The sequence below is a fragment of the Microcaecilia unicolor genome, chromosome 4 (genome assembly GCF_901765095.1).
Source record: "Microcaecilia unicolor chromosome 4, aMicUni1.1, whole genome shotgun sequence".
In the NCBI taxonomy this organism is placed as follows: Eukaryota; Metazoa; Chordata; class Amphibia; order Gymnophiona; family Siphonopidae; genus Microcaecilia; species Microcaecilia unicolor.
Genome location: NC_044034.1, coordinates 68,557,283 through 68,580,222, shown reverse-complemented (window position 1 = coordinate 68,580,222; position 22,940 = coordinate 68,557,283). Strand labels below are relative to the sequence as shown.

The window sequence follows — 22,940 nt, the reverse complement described above, 5'->3', positions numbered from 1 at the left end:
CACTATACCTTGAGCAACGGCTCTGGATGCAACATCAAAAGAGTCGTAAGCACCCCTGGACAGGAATTTACGACACGCCTTCAGCTGCCTGACCACCTCCTGAAAAGGCCTGGCATGCTCCGGAAGGAGCTTGTCCACCAAGTCCGCCAGATGCTTAACATTGTTCCGCATATGGATGCTTGTGTAGAACTGGTATGATTGGATCTTGGAAACGAGCATAGAGGACTGATAGGCCTTCCTCCCAAAAGAGTTCACAGTCCTAGACTCTCGCCCCGGAGGCGCCGAGGCAAAATCCCTAGTACTCCTGGCTCTCTTGAGAGCGAAATCCACAACCATAGAGTCATGAGGTAACTGCGACCTCATCAACTCAGGTTCTCCGTGAATCCGATATTGGGACTCAGCTTTTTGAGAATGGTGGGATTAGATAGTGGTTTCGTCCAGTTCCTAAGCAATGTCTCCTTAAGGACATTATGCAAAGGGGCAGTGGACGACTCCTTAGGTGGTGAAGGATAGTCAAGGACCTCGAGCATCTCAGTCCTGGGCTCATCCTCACTTACCACGGGGAAGGGAATGCCCAGGCATTTCCCAGACAAATGATAAGGAGAGACTCTCCGGTGGAGAAAGCTTCCTCTCAGGTGAAGGAGTTGGATCAGAAGGAAGACCACAAAACTCCTCAGAAGAGCAATACCTGGGGTCTTCCCCTTCATCCCACGAGGCATCCTCCTCGGTATCGGTCAAGAGTTCTCTAGCTGCAGTCCGAAACCGGGCCCATCTCGATGCCTAGGAACCCCGTCCTCTATGGCGATGCTGAGAAGTCGACTCCCATGCCGGCGGTGATGACGCTCCCTCCTGCAATGTCGACAGGGAGTCGACCTAGGTGGCAGCCGAGGCCGATACCGCAAGCGGTACCGGCGTCGGGGACCGTACCATAGGCACAGAGCCAGCTGCCGCTTCCATCAACGGTACCAAGGGCGCAAGCACCCCGCTGTGTTGCCGGTGCAGAAGTCGGCATCAGAATCTGTGGAGACCTGGGAGGTGGTACCGGACTATCTGAAGATCTACGCACCAACACCTCTTGTATGGAGGGTGAGCGCTCCTCCTGGTATTGATGCTTCTCAGGTGCCAAAGCCTTAGACGCCCCGGAGCTCCTGGTACCATGTCTCGAAGGAGACCGATGACGATGCTTCTTCGCCTTCGCTCGAAGCACGTCACTGGCACTCCTCGGTACCGACGAGGACGTGGAATCCACATGCCTCCTCGATGGGCCTGCACAGCAGGAGCCCTCGAGACAGGTGGAGACCCGCTCGACGGCTCACTACTCCCAGCTAGTGGTGAACTCCGGACAGCCATTACCTTCTCTCCCGATGTCAATGCCATCCCCGGTGCCGATATCGACGCCAAGGAATCAGTCGGAGCCCCGAAAAGAGCTCTTCTCGACGCCTGTGTCCGCTTTTTCAAGCTCAGACACAACTTACAGGTGTCTGGGCGATGGTCGGGCCCAAGGCACTGGATGCACCACGAGTGTGGGTCAGTGCCTGAGATCGACCGCTGGCACCGAGCACACTTTTTGAAGCCGCTGGGAGGCTTCGAGGACATGAGTGGAAAAATCGCAGAGGCAAAATCAAAAGGCTCGATTGTGCCAACAGAGGGGCACAAAAATGAAGGCCGCCTCGAAAGCGAAAGGAAACTTAAAAAGGGGGAAAAAATAAGAAAATAAGGATTTCTCTTTTTTTTTTTTTTTACTGTAAAAAAAGACAAAAGAGGCAACGAAAAACAAAAAGAAAGCGCAAATTAACAGCGCTAAAACGCCAAAGTCTTTCTCTGGACCTGAGGGAGAGACCGACACGCAGCCCACTCTCCTGCGCAGAAAAAGAAAAACTGAGGCAGGAACGGACGCGCGCGGGCAGGAAGATGGCCGCGCATGCGCAGTGCGTCTGTCCCGCGCTACGGAAGCTGTCACAAAGTTTGTTGATTTTTGCTGGAAAAATCTCCATTCCTGGGCCACCGTGGACACCGACCCATCAGTGACAACAAGCAGCCTGCTTGTCCTCGGAGAAACCAGAAAATCTACAAATGTCCTGAAGTGAAATCACCATATTCTTCATCCATGACGCCACTTGCATCCTTGCACAATGTGCTTCAAGGGCTACCAGCACTGGGTGTCCTTTGAGAACATAAGCTGATTCGATGGCCTCCTTGATCTACTATACTGCTGTCGCTTTGGAAGTTGCTTCCCTGAATTTTTGCCCTCAAAACAGAATGAGCAAATGAACTGAGCATTGAAACTCCTCCACCTTACAGATGTGCTTTCTGACATCCAATCGATGCAAGTTTGCTGGTCACTACTCCTTTTTGCCTCACCCAGGACCAGCAAGGCAATACTCAGATGTGAAAGGCAGACACCAACTTAGAAAGGATGGAGCAGGACACCACCATCTTGTCCTTAAAAACACACAAAAATGGCTCTCTGCACGATAAGGTCTGCAACTGTGAAATTCTTCTGGCTAAAGCAATAGCGATCTGCAATGCCTTTCAAGTTGACATCTTTAACATACACTGCCTCAAAGGGTGAATGCACTAAGACCAACAAGACCAAATTCTAATCCCACTGCAGAACCAGAAAGCAGCAAGGGAGACAAATAAGCTTAACTCCTTCTCAAAAACTTACCATATCCAGGTGCGTGGCTAATGGCTTGCCCCACACCAGCTTCATAAAACATGCCAAAGTCACCACCTGGATCCTAAGAGAAGCCAGTCCTTTCAGATTCTCTGGTAAAAACTCAAAATATATGCTACTGATGACTTCAAGGGATGCACCTTCCAATCCTGACATCAGTCCTCAAAAATGTGCTACACACTAAAGTAGGCTAAGGAGGTAGACCTTTTAAGTGGGCTCAACATGGTGGAAATGACTTTACGAGTATCCTGTCTTCCACAACTGTGCCCTATCAAGAGCCAGGCCATAAGACAAATGGAGATGGATTTAAAATCTGCACCAATTCCTGTACCAACAAGTCCTCCATCACCAGAAGTTTCATTGGTGTACAGACTATCAAGTGTTGATTCTGACTGCAAGATTCAACACTTCAAAGTAGAGTGGTTGTTTAGGTTTCCTTTATTCAGATAAACAGATTGCTAGCAAGAAGAGTTCATGAGACAGACCACTCACTGGCTATCGGGTCATTCCATGCCAAGTGGTCTAAACCTTCCCACCATCATGTCTCCAATTTTGTTCAAATTTTATCTGTTGCGCAAGTCAGGTGTTAAAGTTTCCCAAAATTTGAGGTCTCTAACTGCAATACTTGCAGATCTAGACCCCCTTTTCTGAAAGGTTGTCAGTCCATGAGCGCGCGACATTTACCAAAATGCCATTTTTGGGGTCTAATAAAATCCAAACATTTATAAGAATGGCTAAAAAATTCAAATCCTATACAGTTTTTGATGCTAATTCTGATGAAATACATTTTAACATTATGGATGTAAAATCCAGTCAAACAAGTTGACTCAAAGTGTGCATCAAAATTGGTCGCGACTCATCGGAACATATTTGGACCAATATTCAGACTGCAACAACTTCCATGCAAACAAAGATATGGACTTGAAATTTTGAACAAGCATTATGCTTGTGCTGGACATAATACTGCCAGATTTGCAACTAACCAGCATCTATAACCGCCCTGCAGGATCTCTTCAAAGTTGGCACTGTCAGCGCAAATGGTAAAATGTACCAAAGTGCAACTAACCAGCATCTATAACCGCCCTGCAGGATCTCTTCAAAGTTGGCACTGTCAGCGCAAATGGTAAAATGTACCAAAGTGCAACTAACCAGCATCTATAACCGCCCTGCAGGATCTCTTCAAAGTTGGCACTGTCAGCGCAAATGGTAAAATGTACCAAAGTTCAAAGCCAATTATTAAAAAAATAATCTGCCTGAATCAGCTTGTGAACAGTATCATCTGAAAGAGAAAATTGTGCTCTACAACACTGATATGTTTTTGTTTTGCAATGTGTTTTAATTTCCCCTCTGCTAGACCTCTATCTGACTCCTTCACACGGGGGACTAATAGTACCTATTTCATATATCAGGTTCTGTATAGTTTCTCTAACCTCCATTGTCACCCAATCATAAGGGGGTCTGTTCTGGGGTGGCATTAGGAGCCGTAATTGAAAACTAATTCCCATAACTACTGCTTTCTGTTTTTCTAGATCTAGGTATATTCTGGACCATTTATGTTCCCACATAAATCTTATTAAACATCTGTCTAAGTTTCTGCAAAGACTGAGTGTCACTTGTATATGATCTACCTTGTAGGCTAAATGTTAGGTAAAGAGAAGACAGAATCTATAAAAATAGAGACAGAGATAGGTTTAGATAAATAGATACATTTTATTTCTTACCCAAAGACAAGTCTTCAACTTGGTACAAATACAGACATCAGATTCTGGTTTCAACCGCACAGGGCTTCGCCGTCTGACTGAAGCCTTGGAGAAGAGACTCTCAAACTGAGCCAAACTCTCCCCTCTTTTATACTCTATCTTCTCCATAGAAGTGAATGGTGAGATACCTAGCTCCTAATATGTCTCAACTTCCGGAGATCATACTTTCCCATGTGATCTGCTATCTGATGTGCCCACCTCCTTCCGTTCTCAGCTACTGCTAATTATCAACATGTTTTGGGAAGCGTTGAGATAACAGTTTCACATCTTCCGGCTGCAATACTTTTCATACCTTTCTCATGAACTCTGTATTACCTCTGTATCATTGTATACCAAAACTAATAAGCTCCATTTTATTCATCTGATCTTTCATTACAGGTGCTATATTTGAATTAAAAATTGTACCAATTTGTGGCAGAACTCATTGTTCAGACCTGCTTTTTGCAGATTCTTCAAATATTACATCATTTACTTGTTGTTTGGCCTGGTCAGTACTTTTTCAGTTGTTTTTAGGCTGCATAGCTCTGGCCAGCAATATTCCAGTGGTAGCCTTAAAGCTAGGCCATATATTAACAAATGCTACCATTAAGGAGCCATTTACTCAGGTCAAAATATGTTATATTTAGTACGCTTGATGCGCTGATTTTTCTTCATTTCTAGGAAATTGAGTCTTAATAGTCGCTTAAAAGTATTGATATAAGACTTCCGGTGGGGTTATGAAGCAGTGAAGACATAGGGGAGAGCTGCTCCGGAGCGCCCAGAACACCTGCATGCGTTAAAAGATCTTTCCCTCGGTGTGGAGATAAAAATCTTCCTGGAGAGACGTAATCTATTTTGGTGGAGGTCGAAAAGCAGTCAAAGAAACAGATGGCAACTAAATCGCTTCAGAAAGATCCGAAGGAAAAAAGTTGCGGTAGCAAAGAAAAGATGACGGACAGGCTCGCGCCGCCGTCGCCCACCCCTAGCTCTCTCTGGGCGGCGGGAATCACTGAAAAAGTGAAGCAAGCAGTGGAACAGGCATTGGGGAAGAAGCTGCAGTTAATCCTCAATAAGCTGGAGGGGTTCGAAGAAAGGCACATGGCAATGGTGACAGAACTGCAAGCGGTACAGAACAGAGTGGGACAGGTGGAGGATGATATAAAAAAAATATCAGATGAGCAGCCACATGTGAAAACCAGGCTCGCGGAATTGGAGGCGAAGTTGGAGGACTTAGAAAACCGCTCACGCCGGAACAACCTCAGGTTAGTGGGACTCCCAGAGGCACTGCCTGAAAGAGACCTAAGCACATTTCTGGAAACTTGGCTGCCTAAAACGTTGTCAAAGTGTAATTTGGCGGGAGAATTTAAAGTGGAGAGAGCGCACAGGCTCGGACAGCGTCGAGAGGGTATGGAGCAACCTTCAACTATGCCCATAAAGTGGAAATTTTACAAGCGCTAAGAGCAGGGCAGACGCTGGAGTACCAGAATGCACGTGTTCTCTGTTTTCAAGACTATTCAACCAAGGTCTCTGCAGCGCGGAAGAGTTTTGCTCCCCTGTGTACCAAGCTATACGGTTTGAAATACAAATTCAGCCTAATGTACCCAGCGAAACTCAAGCTGATTGATAATGGCAAAGTTTTGTTTTTTTGAGAGAGTGGAGGAAGCGAGTGTGTATGTGGACAAGCTGGTGGCCACCCAGCACACTGGACGTAAGGCCGGAAAAGACGGAAACATGGGGTTACAATTAGAGAGGTCACTTTCAAGACAGCGGCTTTTGCAGATGACTTATTAGTGATACTCACAGAACCTCACCAATCGCTCCCACATCTCATGGAGAGTTTAGAAGAATATGGTGATTTCTCAGGATTCAGATTGAATCTTCTGAAATCTGAGGCGCTAGCTAGCTCTGAAGAACACAAGTGTGAATGGGGGGATAGTTTCCCGCTACGTTGGGCACAGGGATCCTTTTGGTACCTGGGAATCCAACTACCGATTGATATAGATCAGATATACGATCTTAATGTCGCTAAACTACTAAAAGACACGAAAGAGCAATTACTGTTGTGGTCTTCATTTCCTCTGTCCCTAATGGGATAATTTTTCCACGTTGGCTATATGCCCCACAAGCCCTCCCAATACGATTGGTAAGAAGGGATTTGATTACACTTCGGAGAGCAGTGGTGAAATTTTGCTGGGCCGGAAAAACCTAAAATGAAATGGCAATACTTAGTGGGAGCTCAGAGACAGAGAGGATTGGGATTACCAGATATGCGTACGTATAATCAGGCTTGTCTGCTGAAGCATTTAAGAGATTGGATTCTAGGTACAACCACTTACACAGACATGACTATAGAGCGAGCATACTTCCACCCGTGTCATTTGAATTATTTATTACATATTAAAAGGAAGAAGATACCTGAGAGGTTTAAATATAGTACTTTGTTGGGACCTCTGTGGCATATGTGGAGGGAATTACTTCAGAGGTGGGGGCAAGATCTAACTAATAGTGTGTTGCTTCCCTTACCTGGAAATGATGATTTCACACCGGGTAGGGAAAATTTGGCCTTTCACAGACTTAAAGAACAGGGAATAACACTGTTAGAGAGTTTTCTGCATGAGGATGGAACACTAATCTCAGCACATGATTTTCTACAGAAATGCTTGGGAGGAATCAGTAGCGATCTTAGCTTACCATCAACTGTCTCACTATGTGCATAGCCTACCAAAAAATGGGTTATCGCTGGGATTCAGGAAGCAGGTGAGAGAATTTCTAGAAGGGGCCGCGGCAGGACAAGTTTTGGTCTCCTGGTTTTGTAAGGAACTGGAGAAAGGACAACCTGAGAGGGCAGTGCAGGAGATAGCTACAAGATGGAGTCAGGATGCCCAACAGTTAATATCTGAAAGGTCTGTAAGGATGTCACTGACAGGGGTGCCACGGGTCGTTCATAGCGCAGAACTCCAGGAGTGCCAATTCAGAGTGGTACACAGAGTCTATTTTTCCCAAAAAGGGCATTTCATGCGGGAATAGTGGACTCAGACAATTGTCTAAAGTGTAAACGGGGGGGGGGGGGGGGGGGGGGCACATTTATACATGGCATTTGGCAGTGTAGGTACATCACAACATTTTGGCAGGGTCTTGAAACGTTTTTGGGCCGAATGATGGGTTTCCCGGTCGCTCTCACTTTTGAAAGAATGTTGCTTGGTATTGCTAGATACTGGAGAGAGAGCACGCAGGGAGAACAAATTTTCTTAAGTAAATCCTGCATAGTGGGGAAGAAATGTGTTCTCAACCATTGGATAGCAGATATACCTCCCTCCTATTGGTACTGGAGGAATAAACTACATCAAATGATGATCTGGGAAGCACGGGGGGCAAGATTATCGCTGAAAAAAAAGAGGAATTTGACTGTATGGAAGAAATCTCTCAATACGATATCTCCAAGAGCTCAAAGTCAAGTCTTGAATAGGTTGCCCTGGGGCAATACAGAACAAATGGCATATTCTAGATAGGAACATGCACGTAGGGTTGGGAGTGGGAGGTGGGGAGAGGGCGGCTGTGGGGAGGGAATTACAGGCATATATTAGGTTTTGTATGGTTATATTGACTACAGGGTATAGATGGTAGGAAGGGACAAGGAGGGGTGAACATATACAAGTTCTGTTGGGGTACGGAAAGTACATTACTGGTTGAAGTGTTTGTTTATATATATGGCGTATCGGGAATTGATGGAATGTTATTTGCTGGTGCCTTCAATACAAATTGTTGAAACATAAAATGTTGAACCATGAATAGGGATGTTTATATATTGGGTCTCAGGGGTTATCAGAGTCCAGGCCCTTGGAGATCCAGTACTACGGTCTGCTCAGGGAAGGGGGGGGGGGGGGGTCGAGGGAGATTACTGGGAAACAGTTAAGGAAATATTTCTTGTTCGTGTTGGATTGTTTGTTACATTCCCTTTAATTTGCAAATTTGTGTGGGTAAAGGGGGACATGGATTGGGGGGATAAGATTAATACAAAAAGTTGATGATGGTTTCCAATTATATGCTCTGTATTCTAGGTATTTAGTCATGTATTGGTTACAGGAAAATTTTTGTATATATTTGGTCTGAAAGTCATCAATAATAAAAAATTGTTGAAATAAAAGTATTGATATAATTATTTATTCATTCGTATTTTATTCGTTGATTGTCCAATCGTGTATTGTGCACTGTTATCAGTTTGGTCGTGCCATCTCAGGTGAATATTCTAGCTTAAGAAAATCTTTTAAAAAGTGTGTTTATCATCTGTTGTACCATTTAATTATAGATGTCAGAAGAGAAGAAAAATGAAGAATCCTTGGCTCCCTGTTCAATTGGGAAAAATGCTGGTACATCAAAGTGCCACGTAATTTTCTATGCTAAGAAGGCAGATTCAAACCTTTTGGGGCTTTCACAGAATGTGACCAGAAATTGCTTCTTATGCGTTCAGAAGCAAAACTTGATGAAGATTCCGTCATTTGCTTTCACCACGAATCCCTTTTCCTAAGTGAATATCAATCAATGCAAAATAAATGTTGCAATCCATTCAAGAAGAATCATAATGTAAGAGCTGGACTTAGAGTGATTGATATTGAAACAGCTGCCAAACTTCGTGAGCTAAATAAAAAAAGAACTGATAAATATAAAACCAGGTCAGAAGCTTTGCGCTGCCTGCAAGTCGACACTAAATAAAAAGGTAGAACCCATCAGCAGCATCATCATCCCAATCTGAACAAGGTTTCACAATTTCACTTCTTAGCAAAGCCGTTTGCAGCCTGGAAACCAAGGATTGTATGCTTCATCATTGTGAAAATTGCCCTGGTCCAGAAGGAGTAGAAGCAGCAATTGCTACATATTTCAAAGATTACGACCCTGAAGAACTAATCGAGTATAAATAATGGGTTCATACTGACAGGGATACTTTAGAAACAAAGCAGCTTGCAACAGAAGAATACGTTGAAGAAATTGTGGACAAAATTTAGAACCTGTCTTGTCATCACTACATTTCCAAGCATCAAAGTCAGCACTTGAAAGCTCTGAAAAGTGATTTGAAAAAAGATGAATTTATAATATTAATGGATTTTGCTGAAAACTATTCATTTGTAGTTCAAGATGCAGTGCAAGGCTTTCACTGGGAAAACAGTCAAGCAACAGTCCATCCATTTGTAGTCTACTACCGCGAAACTGAAGAGGTGCAATGTGTGAATCTTTGTATTATTAGTGACTGCCTGCGACACGATACAATTACTGTCCATGTTTACATTAAAAAAGTAATCAATTATCTCAAGACGAAATAAGCTACATCCACTACTTTAGTGATGGTTCAGCAGCACGGTATAAGAACTTCAAGAATTTCCTTAACTTATGCCATCATGAGGAAGATTTTGATATAAAAGCTGATTGGAATTTTTTTGGAACAAGCCATAGAAAGTCGCCTTGTGATTGCATTGGAGGCACAACAAAACGATTGGCAGCATCAGAAAGTCTGCAGTGTCCATCAGCAAACCAGATTATAACACCTGAAGATCTTTTCAACTTCTGCAATGAAAATATAAATGTAATTTCTTTTTCATCAGCAAAGAGGAAGTGGCAGAAGAAAAAGATTCACAAGAAGAAAGATTCCAGCAAAGAAACACTCTAGCTGGCACAAGAGAAAACCATCATTTTTTGCCCATTGATAAAACAACAATTCAAGTCAGCAGAGTTTCAAAGGATGCGACATCATTTTTGGAAAAAATTTGTGATGCTGAATAGATAAAGTCACAAATCTTCAGCCTGGGCAGTATGTTGCTTGCATTTATGAAAATAAATGGTGGATTGGAAACGTTTGTGAAACATCAGTTGAACAGAAAGATGCTTTCATAAGCTTTATGCATCCTCATGGTCCCGCTACTTCATTTTATTGGCCGGTAAGATGCGATACTTACTGGATCCCAGAAGAACTTATCATTGCTGTTATTCCAGCTCCATCAGTGACATCATCTGGTCGGCAATATAGTTTCCCTGAAACCGTTCTCTTGCATATCAATGATGCTTTCAGAACGATGAAGTAACTGAAGAAGGCAGGCTTGGGAACCTGCAGTAAAGAAACCCACAATCAGGCTTGGGATCCTGCATTAAAGATACCCACCTGTGGCTGTTACAGCATGGCTATCGGGCGTGGCCCCTATGACGATGCAATGGCTCAGCCATCATGGACCAACGCAATACATCGCGCACACAAAATATAACATACTTTGACCTGAGTAAATGGCTTCTTAATGGTGGCATTGCAAAACAAAAACATATCAGTGTTGTACAGCACAATTTTCTCTTTCAGATGATACCGTTCACAAGCTGATTCAGGCAGACTACTACTACTATTTAGCATTTCTATAGCGCTACAAGGCATACGCAGCGCTGCACAAACATAGAAGAAAGACAGTCCCTGTTCAAAGAGCTTACAATCTAATACTCTTTTTTAATAATTGGCTTTGAACTTTGGTACATTTTACCATTTGCGCTGACAGTGCCAACTTTGAAGAGATCCTGCAGGGCGGTTATAGATGCTGGTTAGTTGCAAATCTGGCAGTATTATGTCCAGCACAAGCATTATGCTTGTTCAAAATTTCAAGTCCGTATCTTTGTTTGCATGGAAGTTGTTGCGGTCTGAATATTGGTTCAAATACGTTCCGATGAGTCGCGACCAATTTTGATGCACACTGAGTCAACTTGTTTGACTGGATTTTGCATCCATAATGTTAAAATGCATTTCATCGGAATGTGGAGGAGTGGCCTAGTGGTTAGGGTGGTGGACTCTGGTCCTGGGGATCTGAGTTCAATTCCCACCTCAGGCATAGGCAGCTCCTTGTGACTCTGGGCAAGTCACTTAACCCTCCATTGCCCCAGGTACAAATAAGTACCTGTATATAATATGTAAGCCGCATTGAGCCTGCCATGAGTGGGAAAGCGCGGGGTACAAATGTAACAAAAAAAAAAAAGTGTTTGGATTTTATTACACCCCAAAAATGGCATTTTGGTAAATGTCATGCGCTCATGGACCGACAACCTTTCAGAAAAGGGGGTCTAGATCTGCAACTACTGCAGTTAGAGACCTCAAATTTTGGGAAACTTCGTTTAACACCTGACTCGCGCAACAGATCAAATTTGAACAAAATTGGAGAACATGATGGTGTGAACTTTGTTTTAATTTTAGACCACTTGGCATGGAATGACCCTATCAAAAGTCAGTTATCCTCCCCGGAACCTCTTGCCTTACAAAAGAAACATACATTTTATACAGGCAATTAGCTGACCTTCAGATGTAAGTTGTTTTTGCCTAACAGTCAGTTCTATTCAAAGAAATCAATAGGTCAACAAGAATACAAAAGAAATAGGACTTTGATTAACAGGTAGAATACAGATGGTTATTTTCAGGACTGTAAAACACGTCTAATACATAATATTTTCTCAACAATACTAGCGTCTTGTTAAATAACAAACATGTTATTTTGAAACTTGGGAAAGAATAGTTTTTCAACAGCCATGCTTATTCTTTAGATATGCATCTGGTGCATTAGGTCCTACTCTACTTCGTGGGGCCTTTTAATTTCCAAAAAGAAATCAGTTCACATTGGTTAGGCCCTTCCTGAGGTCAGTGTGAAAGCTGGGAGTTGCAAGTTTGTCTCATGTAACCTAGAGGCAATTTCTACCATTTTTCAGACTAAAGATATTAACTCTAAGTTTTCCAAATCCACAAAAGTGTACCAAATCTGGCACCGTCAGATCCCCATGACCTTTCATTCTCTTAATTATTTGACCCAACAATGGCCAAGACAGGAAAATATGCAGCAGGAAGCTGAGAGACCAGGATTGCACCAAGGAATCCATACCCTCCAACATCACCTCTCTCCTGCAGCTAATATCTCAGTTCATCACCAGTCACCCCCCTCCCAGCTTTATTCTATGCTGTCCAAGGTCTGCCATTCCAGGCTTCTCTCTCCTGGGTCCAACAGGTTCCAGCTGAGAAAGTCTGCCTGAACATTTTCCACTCTGGCCACATCAATATATATAAATGGCGAGTGTCGTACTCACTCGCAAATGCGCAGTAGAGACCCTCTCTGCCCCGCCCCCACGTCAATACGTGATGACGGGGGCGGAACAGAGAGGGTCTCTACTGCGCATTTGCGAGGGACACCGCCGTCGCTAACGCTCCCCCCACCTTCCACCCGGTCGGGCCCTCACTCCGCTATTGAAACAGCGAGGGTACGCAGCACACAGCTCTGCTGAGCTGCCATCGGCCTTCCTTCTTCTTCTCTGCCTGTGTCCCGCCCTCGACGACGTTACGTCACACGAGGGCGGGACACAGGCAGATAAGAAGGAAGGCAGGCCACGGCAGCTCAGCAGTAGAGCTGTGTGCTCTCGCTGTTTCAATAGCGGAGCGAGGGCCTGACTGGGTGGAAGGTGGGTGGCGACGGCTCCGGGGGGGGGGGGGGGGGGGGGGCGAACTCGGAGGGGGAGCTGCAGCGGTGAACTCGGCGGCGGGGTGGGGGGCCTTTCAACCCCCCCCCCTCCTATACTAGCCCGTTTTTACGGGCTGAACGGCTAGTATGCCATGATCCAACAAATGAATCTCCACCCAGTACATCAGACTTCTCACTTTGGCCACCACATACCCCCCCCCCCCCCCCCCTTTGACAATTCATATAGGCCACCACCATCACATTGTTGGAGAGGATCCTCACCAACTTTCCTTTGAGCAGGTCTTGAAAAGATTCCAATGTTAAGCAAACTGCCCTAGCCTCCAGCCTAATGATCAACCAAACAGGGTCTTCATGCAACCAGAGACCCTGCACTGTCTTAGGTAATAGGAACGCCATCCCTGGGGACTGGCATCTGCTCTGGAAGCTCTAGACTCATGCTCCATCCCAGACTGGGAAACCACCACGCCAGCTTCTTCTTCACCCTTCCTGAGTGGCAGCTTCACTTCAAGCTACTGCAACTGAGGAAGGGGAAGGACCACTAAGACAGAAGAGCTTCTTGCAGGGGGCGCACATAAGCCTGGCCTACTGGATCATCTTCAGAGTTGATACCAATACCTATAGATAATCCCAGACCAGAAGAGCTTGCACACTGAGAAAAGATTGTGGATCTGGTCCTGCAACTTGTGAGATCCAATCACTGGCAAAAATACACGACCTAGCCTGTAGGTTGTTCAAGGCTGGATTGACCACCAGCCCAACCACCCCAGGAGATGCACCACCAATACACTCTGCTGGTGGGACTTCACTCAGATTATCCAATCATCCAATAAGGGTGTACCAGGATTCTTTCCCTATGCAGTGTGGCCACAATCACCAATCATCTTTGAAAACATTCAGGGTTCAGTCGCTAGGACAAATGAAGTACACAAAACTGAAAATGGTGTCCCAAAACCACAAAGCAAAGGAACCTCTGTTGAATCAAATTGTGGAGGTAGGCCTCCATTCTCCTTTCCATACCACAATAGCTAAGCGCAGTTTCCACTGGAAACATCAAGGGCCCTGTGTACACCTTTCAAATCTAGATCCAGCCGGAACATGCCCTCCTCGTTTGGAGCCATAAGTAAATGGAATATCTCCCAGCATTGTGCTCTTCCCAGGGACTGAAACCACAGTTCACAGTTGCAGCAGCAACCACTGCAAAGTCTTCCTGATAGCGCCCCCTCCCCCCATCCATCTAGGCCAGAAGGAAGAGTCCAACAATGCATTCAGCAATGGCTTTGCAAATTCCAGGGCATAGACCTCGCAGAGAAATGACAGCCCATTGGTCCTCAACTCTGCACTGACTGCTACCAGAGGATTGACCCCCACACCTTTATTGGAGCCCAAGAGCTTGTCTCACAGTAGAGGCACCAGACTACAGAGCACCTCATCCACCACCCTAAAAGGACCAATTTCTCTTGAAAAATCGGCAATTCTGGCCTCCTTTTAGCCTTCTGGAACAAAATCACTTAGCCTCCTGAAACCACATCCTTCAGCTTGTCCTCCGGAAGGTGAGGAACCTTAGACTCATATAGGCTCTGTTTTTAATTACCTCTTCTTATAGACCTCTTTCTGACTCTGTCATACGGGGGACTAAAGGTACTTATTTCATATAACAGATTCTGTATAGTTTCTCTGACCTCCATTGTCACCCAATCACAAGGTCTATTCTGGGGTGGCATTAGGAGCCGTAATTGAAAACTAATTCCCATAATTACTGCTTTCTGTTTGTTTTCTGGATCTAGATATACTCTGGGCCATTTATGTTCCCACATAAATCTTATTAAACATCTGTCTAAGTTTCTGCAAAGACTGAGTGTCACTTGTATATGATCTACCTTGTAGGCTAAATGTAAGGTAAAGAGAAGATAGAATCAATAAAAATAAAGACAGAGATAGGTTTAGATAGATAGATACATTTTATTTCTTACCCAAACACAGGTCTTCAAGTTGATACAAATACAGACATCAGATTCTGGTTTCAGCCGCACAGGGCTTCGCCGTCTGACAGAAGCTTCGGAGAAGACTCTCAAACTAAGCCAAAATCTCCCATCTTTTATACTCTATCCTCTCCATAGAAGTGAATGGTGAGATACCTTGCTCCTAATCTTTCTCACTTTCTGAGATCATACTTTTCCACGCGATCTGCTATCTGATGTGCCCACCTCCTTCCGTTCTCAGCTACTGCTAATTATCAACATGTTTTGGGAAGCGTTGAGATAACAGTTTCACATCTTCCGGCTGCAATACTTTTCATACTTTTCATACCTTTCATACCATTTCATGAACTCTGTATTACCTCTGTATCATTGTATACCAAAACTAATAAGCTCCATTTTATTCATCTGATCTTTCATTACAGGTGCTATATTTGATTTAAAAGTTGTACCAGTTTGTATCAGGACTCATTGTTCAGACCTGCTTTTTTCAGATTCTCAAATATTAATTCACTTGCTTGCTGTTCGGCCTAGTCAGTATTTTTTTCAGTTGTTCTTGGCTGCATAGCTTTGGCCATCACTATTCCAGTGGTAGCCTTAAAGCTAGGCCATATATTAACATTCCCCTCATTTTCCAAGTCCTCTCCAAATAACAGCACCCCCTTGAAAGGCAGCTTTCCAATTTCAATTTAGAAGCTAAATCAGCTGATCAGCTGGAGGACAGATGGACTAAAACAAAGAACATCTGCCAAGGAGGCCACACCAGACTCCAAACAAGAAACTTTCAGAAGCCCTGGGCAGCTACTGCTGCAGCCACCAATGCAGCATGGCCCTGGCCACATATCCACTGTAGATGGTGGCCTGGCCAACCACATGCTCCAAAAGGAAAAGCAAGATGAAACTGCTGCTCTAAATGCTCTTCATGAAGCTGGAGAGCTGAACCCCTCCTGCACGTGGACAGCTGTCTTCTTGGTGACTGCCATGACCAGCGCATCCAACTTACATCTTCAGGGGTGAAGGCATACAGATGCTCCAGGGCCCTAGCCCCCTTAGGAGCCCCATCAGACAACTCCTGCCAGCATCATGCGAGAGCCTTGTGGAGATGCTTCAGGGGCCCTACAACAGGAGATCCCCTTCTGAAGGATTTGCAGTAGAGGCCTTAAGCATCCTTAGGACCTCCATGACCTCGTCAATGAGACAAGATAGCTCCTCCTCATGGAAGAGCCAAATCACGTAGGAACACTCCTCTTCCTCTGGAAGTGGGGTGGAACCCTTCTCAATCTGAAATCTTAGGGGGGAATGGGTGTCTGAAAGAGCCTCCTGATCCTCAGGGGTCAACGCAGAACAACTTGAAGCATCAGAAGCCCACCAGTCCCCCAAAGCCAGTGACACCCGAGCCCCTAGGGCTCCCCCTGCAGCCCAAGGGGTCAGCCTCTGCCTACAGGGCTTGCTTAACCATTTGTTAAGCTCTGGAGTCAAAAATCCAGGGGCCTCATCCAAAATCTCCCCACAAGCAGATCCTGGGTGGATGGAAGGCTCTCCACCCCCCTCCCAAGCCCTGATGGGGGCCAAGAGTTCTCCTACTGCGCTGAAACGGCAGCAGGAGAAAACACAAATGATTCCAACATGGCTACCATTCCTGCCAAAGTCATCAGAACCATGGGTCCTGGATGCTTCAGCATGAGGCGAGCAGACAACTCCAGCATCCCCCCTTAACCTCCCTCCCCCAAGGCTGTTTCTGAAATCTGAAATGGCCTATTACAGGAGGAACAGAGCCAGCAGCTATACTCAGCTGCAACAGCACTTGCAAACAGGCATGCCCAAAGTGGTCAGCATGTGCAGATCTCCCTAAGTATAACTGTGAACAGGGGAACTAAGCTACATACTCAATTAGGTCTGGATTGGAGACTAGGTAACCTGGGAGTGACAGTTAGTCGAGGTTGCACAGCATGGTGGAGCCTAACAAAGCAGGGAGCTAGGCCAGAGACCAGGAGCACCAGTCTAAGCAACCCACCATCTGCTATAGGTAGAGAGAAATACTAGAGATTTCCACTGAGCACCAGCAGGTTATACCAGTGGACTCACTGGACAAGCCTAGCTATTCTTCTACCTACATCTGCTGGTAGGAGCAGATAACACCCACCTAAGACAATACAACCTAGAAATATGGTCCTAAAGATTGCGCACAGTAGTAGATTCATAGAAAATGATTTGAATGTCATCTATCTAAAAGCCTCTTTCCATACAGAACTGGTAAATAAAAAGCAGAAAAAACAAACAAGATTTGCGACAGAATTATTACTATGTGACAAGTCCACCAGCTAGTAGCAATGTTAAACATGACACCTAGTGTGTGAACATACAGAGTGATTTCCACTTTGGTGGACATGAATGGTACATTTCTTTGATAATTTAACAAAAGTAAACTGAAATGCAGAGCCAATAGCATGCTCCATAGTATTCCAAGACTAACACACTTAAGACTATTTTATAGACGTTATGCTGTCAAATCATAAAAGGGTTTTTGGTTTGGATTTTTTTTTTTTGGGGGGGGGGGGGGGGGGGTTTGGTGGGGGTTGGGAAAGAGTACGGCAATGTCTCCAGACAATCCCCATAAGCAAATATCAAGCCCTCCATAGTTTTTACCTTTATTACGTTTTACAATATCATCCATATTAAATCAATGTATATAGGCAACACAGAAATTTAAAAAAAAAAGGGGGGGGGGGGGGGGGAGCAATATCCTAAATTAAAAACTTGTCCACAATACACACACAGAGAAAATCAGAAATGCAAAAAGAAGTGTGATCCATAATTTTTAAAGTTTTATTAATTTCTTATTTGCCCTTATAGGCACCTCACCTGAAGCTGGAGTTGATGTCAGAGCAGATGAAAAAGTGAGTCCACCTGCTGAGGTAGAAGTAATAGGCAAAGCAAATGGTGTAGCAGAAGCTGCAGGCTTACTGAACCCCAAACTGAAACCGGAAGCTGTGGATGTAGTGGCAGGTGTTCCTAAAACAAAAGATCATCATTTTTTTTTTAAATATCGTACTATTAAGACACATTGGAAATTAATTCCATTGTACAGAATGAGAATTCTAGGATGGGAAAATTAGGTTCTTACCTTGGTAATTTTCTCTTCTTTAGTCACAGCAGATGAATCCATTATGAATGGGTTGTGTCCACCTACCAGCAGGGGGAGAAAGAGAACACTGAAAACCATAGTGCCTCTAGGACGGCTAGCTCCATCTGCCTCTCAGTATTTTGAAGCTTCCAAAGCAGTGTTAAAACGCAAAGTAGCATAACATGACCTTTCCTCACAGCGAACGAACGCCCCAGAACAGGAGCAACAACACAAAGGAGAGATGAACTCAACCTCCTGTAGTAGAACAGAAATCCTGAAGACTGTTTTCCAACTTCTCCCAATGAGAGAACATGTCTGCAGGAAAAACTGAACACAAAACAGAGTCAATCAGGGAGGGCTCATTGATTCATCTGCTGTGACTAAAGGAAAGAAAATTACCAAGGTAAGAACCTAATTTTCCCTTCCTTGTCATCAGCAGCAGATGAATCCATTACGAATGTGATGTATCAAAGCAATTCCTAGATAGGGCGGGAACAAGCCACACCATGCGCAAGCACTTGTGCTTCAAAAAAGCACGTCCCTCCTGGCAGCCACATCCAGCCTGTAATGATGGGCAAGAGAGAGCTTAGAAGCCCAAGTAGCTGCACTACATATCTCTTGAAGAGAGAGTGCTCCCATCTAAGCACAAGAGGAGGAAATCGCTCTTGTGGATGTGCCTTAAAGGCGTCAGGCGGAGGCTAGCCAGATAGCAGATACGCAGAAAAAATGGCTTCCATAAGCCAACGGGCTATAGTGGCTTTAGACGCTGGAGACCCTCTGCGAGGACCTGACAACAATACAAAAAGGTGATCAGAGGTCCTGAAAGCATTTGACATCTGCAGATACTGCAACAGAGCCCTGCACACATCCAGAAGGTGCAACTGCCCAAAAGATTCCGGAAATTCCTCCCTAGTAAAGGAGGTAAGAAAAATAGCCTGGTTTAGGTGAAACGCTGAAACCACCTTAAACAGGAAGGAAGGCACAGTACGTACCGTAACTCCGGACTCTGAGAATTGCAGAAATGGGTCTCGACAGGACAGCGCCTGGAGCTCAGACACCCGTCTCACCGATGTAATGGCCAAAAAGACTGTCTTTAGAGTCACATCCTTCTCCGAAGCTCGCCTCAGCGGCTCGAAGGGCAAACACTGAAGAGCCTTTAATGCTAGCCCCAGGTTCCAAGCCGGACAAGGGGCCCGCATGGGAGGCCGGAGCCGAAGCACCCCTCTAAGAAACCGTGCCCGAGACCTTCCCCCGAAAACATGCTAACGCTGCCACTTGAGCATGCAGGGAATTATAGGCCAAGCCTTTTTGTACACCATCCTACAAAAAGTCAAGTATCGGCGAGACAGAAGCCTGCATGGGTGTGATCGCTTTAGAAGCACACCAAGCCTCAAACTGGCGCCAGATCCGAGCATAGGCAACGGAAGTGGAACGCTTGAGGGCCTGCAAGAGAGTGGAGATGACCTTGTTAGAATAGGCCTTGTCTCTCAATAGCCATGCCGTAAGGCCAAAGCGGCATGGATCCTCCATGGTCACCGGGCCCTGCGTAAACAGGTTCGGTACCAGAGGCAAGGGAAGGGGAGCCTCCACCAGCATCCGCCGGAGGTCCGCATACCACGGCCGCCTGGGCCAATCCGGGACAATGAGAATCACCAATCCTAGATGCAGCCGAATTCGCAGGAGTCGCCGCCCTATTAAGGGCCAAGGAGGGAACACATACAGGAGGCCCGGAGGCCAGGGTTCAGCCAAGGCATCCAACCCCGCCGAGCGAGAATCTCTCCGTCTGCTGAAAAAGGACGGGACTTTGGCATTTGTGCTTGAGGCCATAAGATTCGCTACGGGCATTCCCCATTTGGCACAGACCTGAAGGAACACTTAGTCTGCTAGTTCCCACTCCGCAGGGTCGATTTGATACCTGCTTAGAAAATCGGCTTGCACATTGCTCTGACCTGCTATGTGAGCAGCTGACAGAAGCTGCAGATGTAGCTCGGCCCAGTGGCATATCTGAGCGGCCTCTGCGGCCAGTGCTTGGCACTGAGTGCCGCCTTGACGATTTACGTAGGCCACTGCTGTCGTGTTGTCTGACAGAACTCTGACAGTCAGTCCCTCCAGAGTCTTGTGAAAGGCCAGAAGAGCCTGGAATATCGCTCTCAGTTCCAAGCGATTGATGGACCACCCCTGTTTCCTCGGGTGTCCACAGACCCTGGGCATAGCTTCCCTGGCAATGTGCTCCTCAGCCCTTCAGGCTGGCATCCGTTACCACCAGGCACCAATTGGGAAGCGCTAGCGGCATTCCTCGCCGCAGCATGCTGTCTGAGAGCCACCACTCCATACTGAGTCGGGCCGCAGGGAGTCACGTGAGTCTGCGTTGATAATCCTGGGACATGGGAGACCATCGTTGAAGCAGGGCAATCTACAGAGGTCTTATGTGCGCCCTCGCCCATGGCACCACTTCCAAGGTAGCCGTCATCGACCCCAACAGCTGGACAAAGTCCCAAGCATGCGGGCGCGACATCCAGAGAAGCAGACAGACCTGATTCTGAAGCTTGCACCGCCTTTGCTCGGGTAGAAAGACAAACCCTGAAGCCGCGTCGAACCGGACCCCCAAATATTCTAGAGATTGAGAGGTGGTCAGGAGACTTTTGGCTATATTGACGACCCAGCCCAGAGACTGCAGTACTGAGACCACTCTGGCTGTTACATGACGACTCTCTTCTGCAGAGTCCGCTCTGATGAGCCAGTCGTTGAGGTACGGGTGAACCAGGATACCCTCTCACCTGAGAAAGGCAGCTACTACCACCATTACCTTGGAAAAGGTTTGGGGAGCTGTGGCGAGACCAAAAGGCAAGGCCCGAAATGGGAAATGTTTTCCCGACACCGCAAACCGGAAGATCCGTTGATGCGGGGGCCAAATAGGAATGTGCAAGTAAGCTTCTTTCAGGTCCAGAGACGTGAGGAACTCTCCTGGCTGAACCACCGCAATGACGGAGCGCAGGGTTTCCATGTGAAAATGCCGCACTCTTAGTGACTCGTTAACTTTCTTTAAGTCGAGAATGGGTCAATAAGACCTGCCTTTTCGCGGCACCACAAAATAAATGGAGTAACGACCGCAGCTGTGTTCGGCGGGAGGCACAGGGATCACCGCTCCAAGGTGCAACAAGACTTGTAAGGTCTCCTCTACCGCCGCCCATTTGAGGTCAGTGCCACATCGGGACTCCACAAACACGTCTCTCACCGGGGCACTGAATTCCAATCGGTAACCTTCTCTGATCAGGTCCAGGACCCACTGATCCGAGGTAATTTTGGTCCACTTCTCGAGAAAGCGGGAAAGGCGTCCTCCTATAGCTGTAAAGGAGGAGTGGACCGGCATCTCATCATTGTGGAAGACAGCCCTGAACTCCTGGCCTTGGGCCTGCTGTTGCGGAGCGTTTGTCCGAGCTAAAGGAGTTCCTCTGCTGAAAACGGGCACGTTGAGTAAAACTAGCAGAGCGCCCAGGGCGATACCTTCGAGCTTCACGGAAGAGAGGTCTGGAGGAGGAGGGAACCACCTGACCCTTAGAAGAAGGTGGCGGCCTATCCTCCGGTAACCTCTGAGGTTTAGCATCCCCCAGGTCTTTAACAATCTTCTCCAACTCCTCTCCCAATAACGGAAGGCCCCGAAAGGGCAACTTCACCAGCCTTTGCTTAGAGGCCATGTCAGCCGCCCAATGCCGTAGCCATAGAAGGCGGCGGGCGGACACCGCCACAGACATCTGTTTAGCCGAAGCTCTGACCAGATCATAGAGGGCGTCAGCTAAAAATGACAAGGCCGACTCCATGCATGGTGCAACCTCAGCGAGGGACTCCGCGCCATCTATGGGCTGTTCCACTGCCTGTTGTAACCAAAAGAGGCAGGCTCGAGCAGTATAAGAACTGCAAACAGACGCCCTTAAGGCTAGGCCCGAAATCTCAAAGGACCGTTTTAGCGCTGATTCCAGCCGCCGGTCCTGAATGTCCTTCAGGGCGACCCCTCCCTCTACTGGGAGGGTGGTCTTTTTTGTCACCGCCGTGACTAAGGCATCCACTTTAGGCATCCCAAAACGGGCCAAGTGCTCCTCTCTCAGAGGGTAAACATGCCCCATTACCCTGGCCACTTTCAAGGGCCCCTCAGGGTCAGTCCATTGAGCAGAAATATGCTCTTGGATGGAGTCATGAAAAGGAAAGGCTCGAGCAGGCTTCTTAATACTCGCCATTCTCGGATTACCAGAGGAGGCCTCGCCTTTAACAGGATCATCAATAGAGAGGACCTGTAAGGGATCAGAGATAAGTGCTGGCAGCTCATCGCGGTGGAAAATCCGAACCGCAGTGGGATCATCCGGATCCAGTGGCAAACCGGCACCTTCCTCTGGCTCATCAGACCACGAAGGTATGCCCAATCCCTCAGAGTCCCCATTGCCCGACCACTGGGGGGGGGGGGGGGGGGGGGGGTGCCACTCTCCGACGGGGAATTTACCCGTCTATGCTTAGCGTGCATCCAACACTCAGGGGAATCCACGTCTGACATCAGCCCCAGGCCATCATCAGTCGGAGGAGGACCAGGTAGCAACACAGTGTCAGACACCTGCGGCAGAGCTCTTTTCAGCATGAAGGCTTTATGTAAAATAAGCACAAACTTGGGGGAGAAAAACTTGCCATGACCTCCCGTCTCCGAATTAGGAGCCACGGGGAACGGAGCCCCTCTGGTAGCCTTGGCCTGAGGCGCCCCTCTGCTTTCAGACTCCTCCGCAACCGCAGGGGTCGAGCCATGCGGCGCTTCCAAGATGGCACCCGCTGCCAGAATCATCACTCGCCATGCTCGTACTGGCTCTACCGTCTAAACAACACGTTTTACAGAGCCCCGCTGCTGATCTGCACTTGCCACAACAGGAACAGCGCTTAACTCCCTCAGCAGCCATCACCGAAAAA

The 22,940-nt window shown here is 46.6% G+C and overlaps 1 protein-coding gene across 1 annotated transcript in view; it reads right to left on the bottom strand.

The window, feature by feature from the left end:
• Nucleotides 1-22,940, bottom strand: part of NUP58 (nucleoporin 58) — a 220,622-nt gene that overhangs the window by 154,891 nt on the left and 42,791 nt on the right. The window contains exon 3 of the mRNA XM_030200320.1: nt 17,735-17,884. Within this exon, the coding sequence (XP_030056180.1) occupies nt 17,735-17,884 (150 nt within the window). The remainder of the gene's footprint in view (nt 1-17,734; nt 17,885-22,940) is intronic.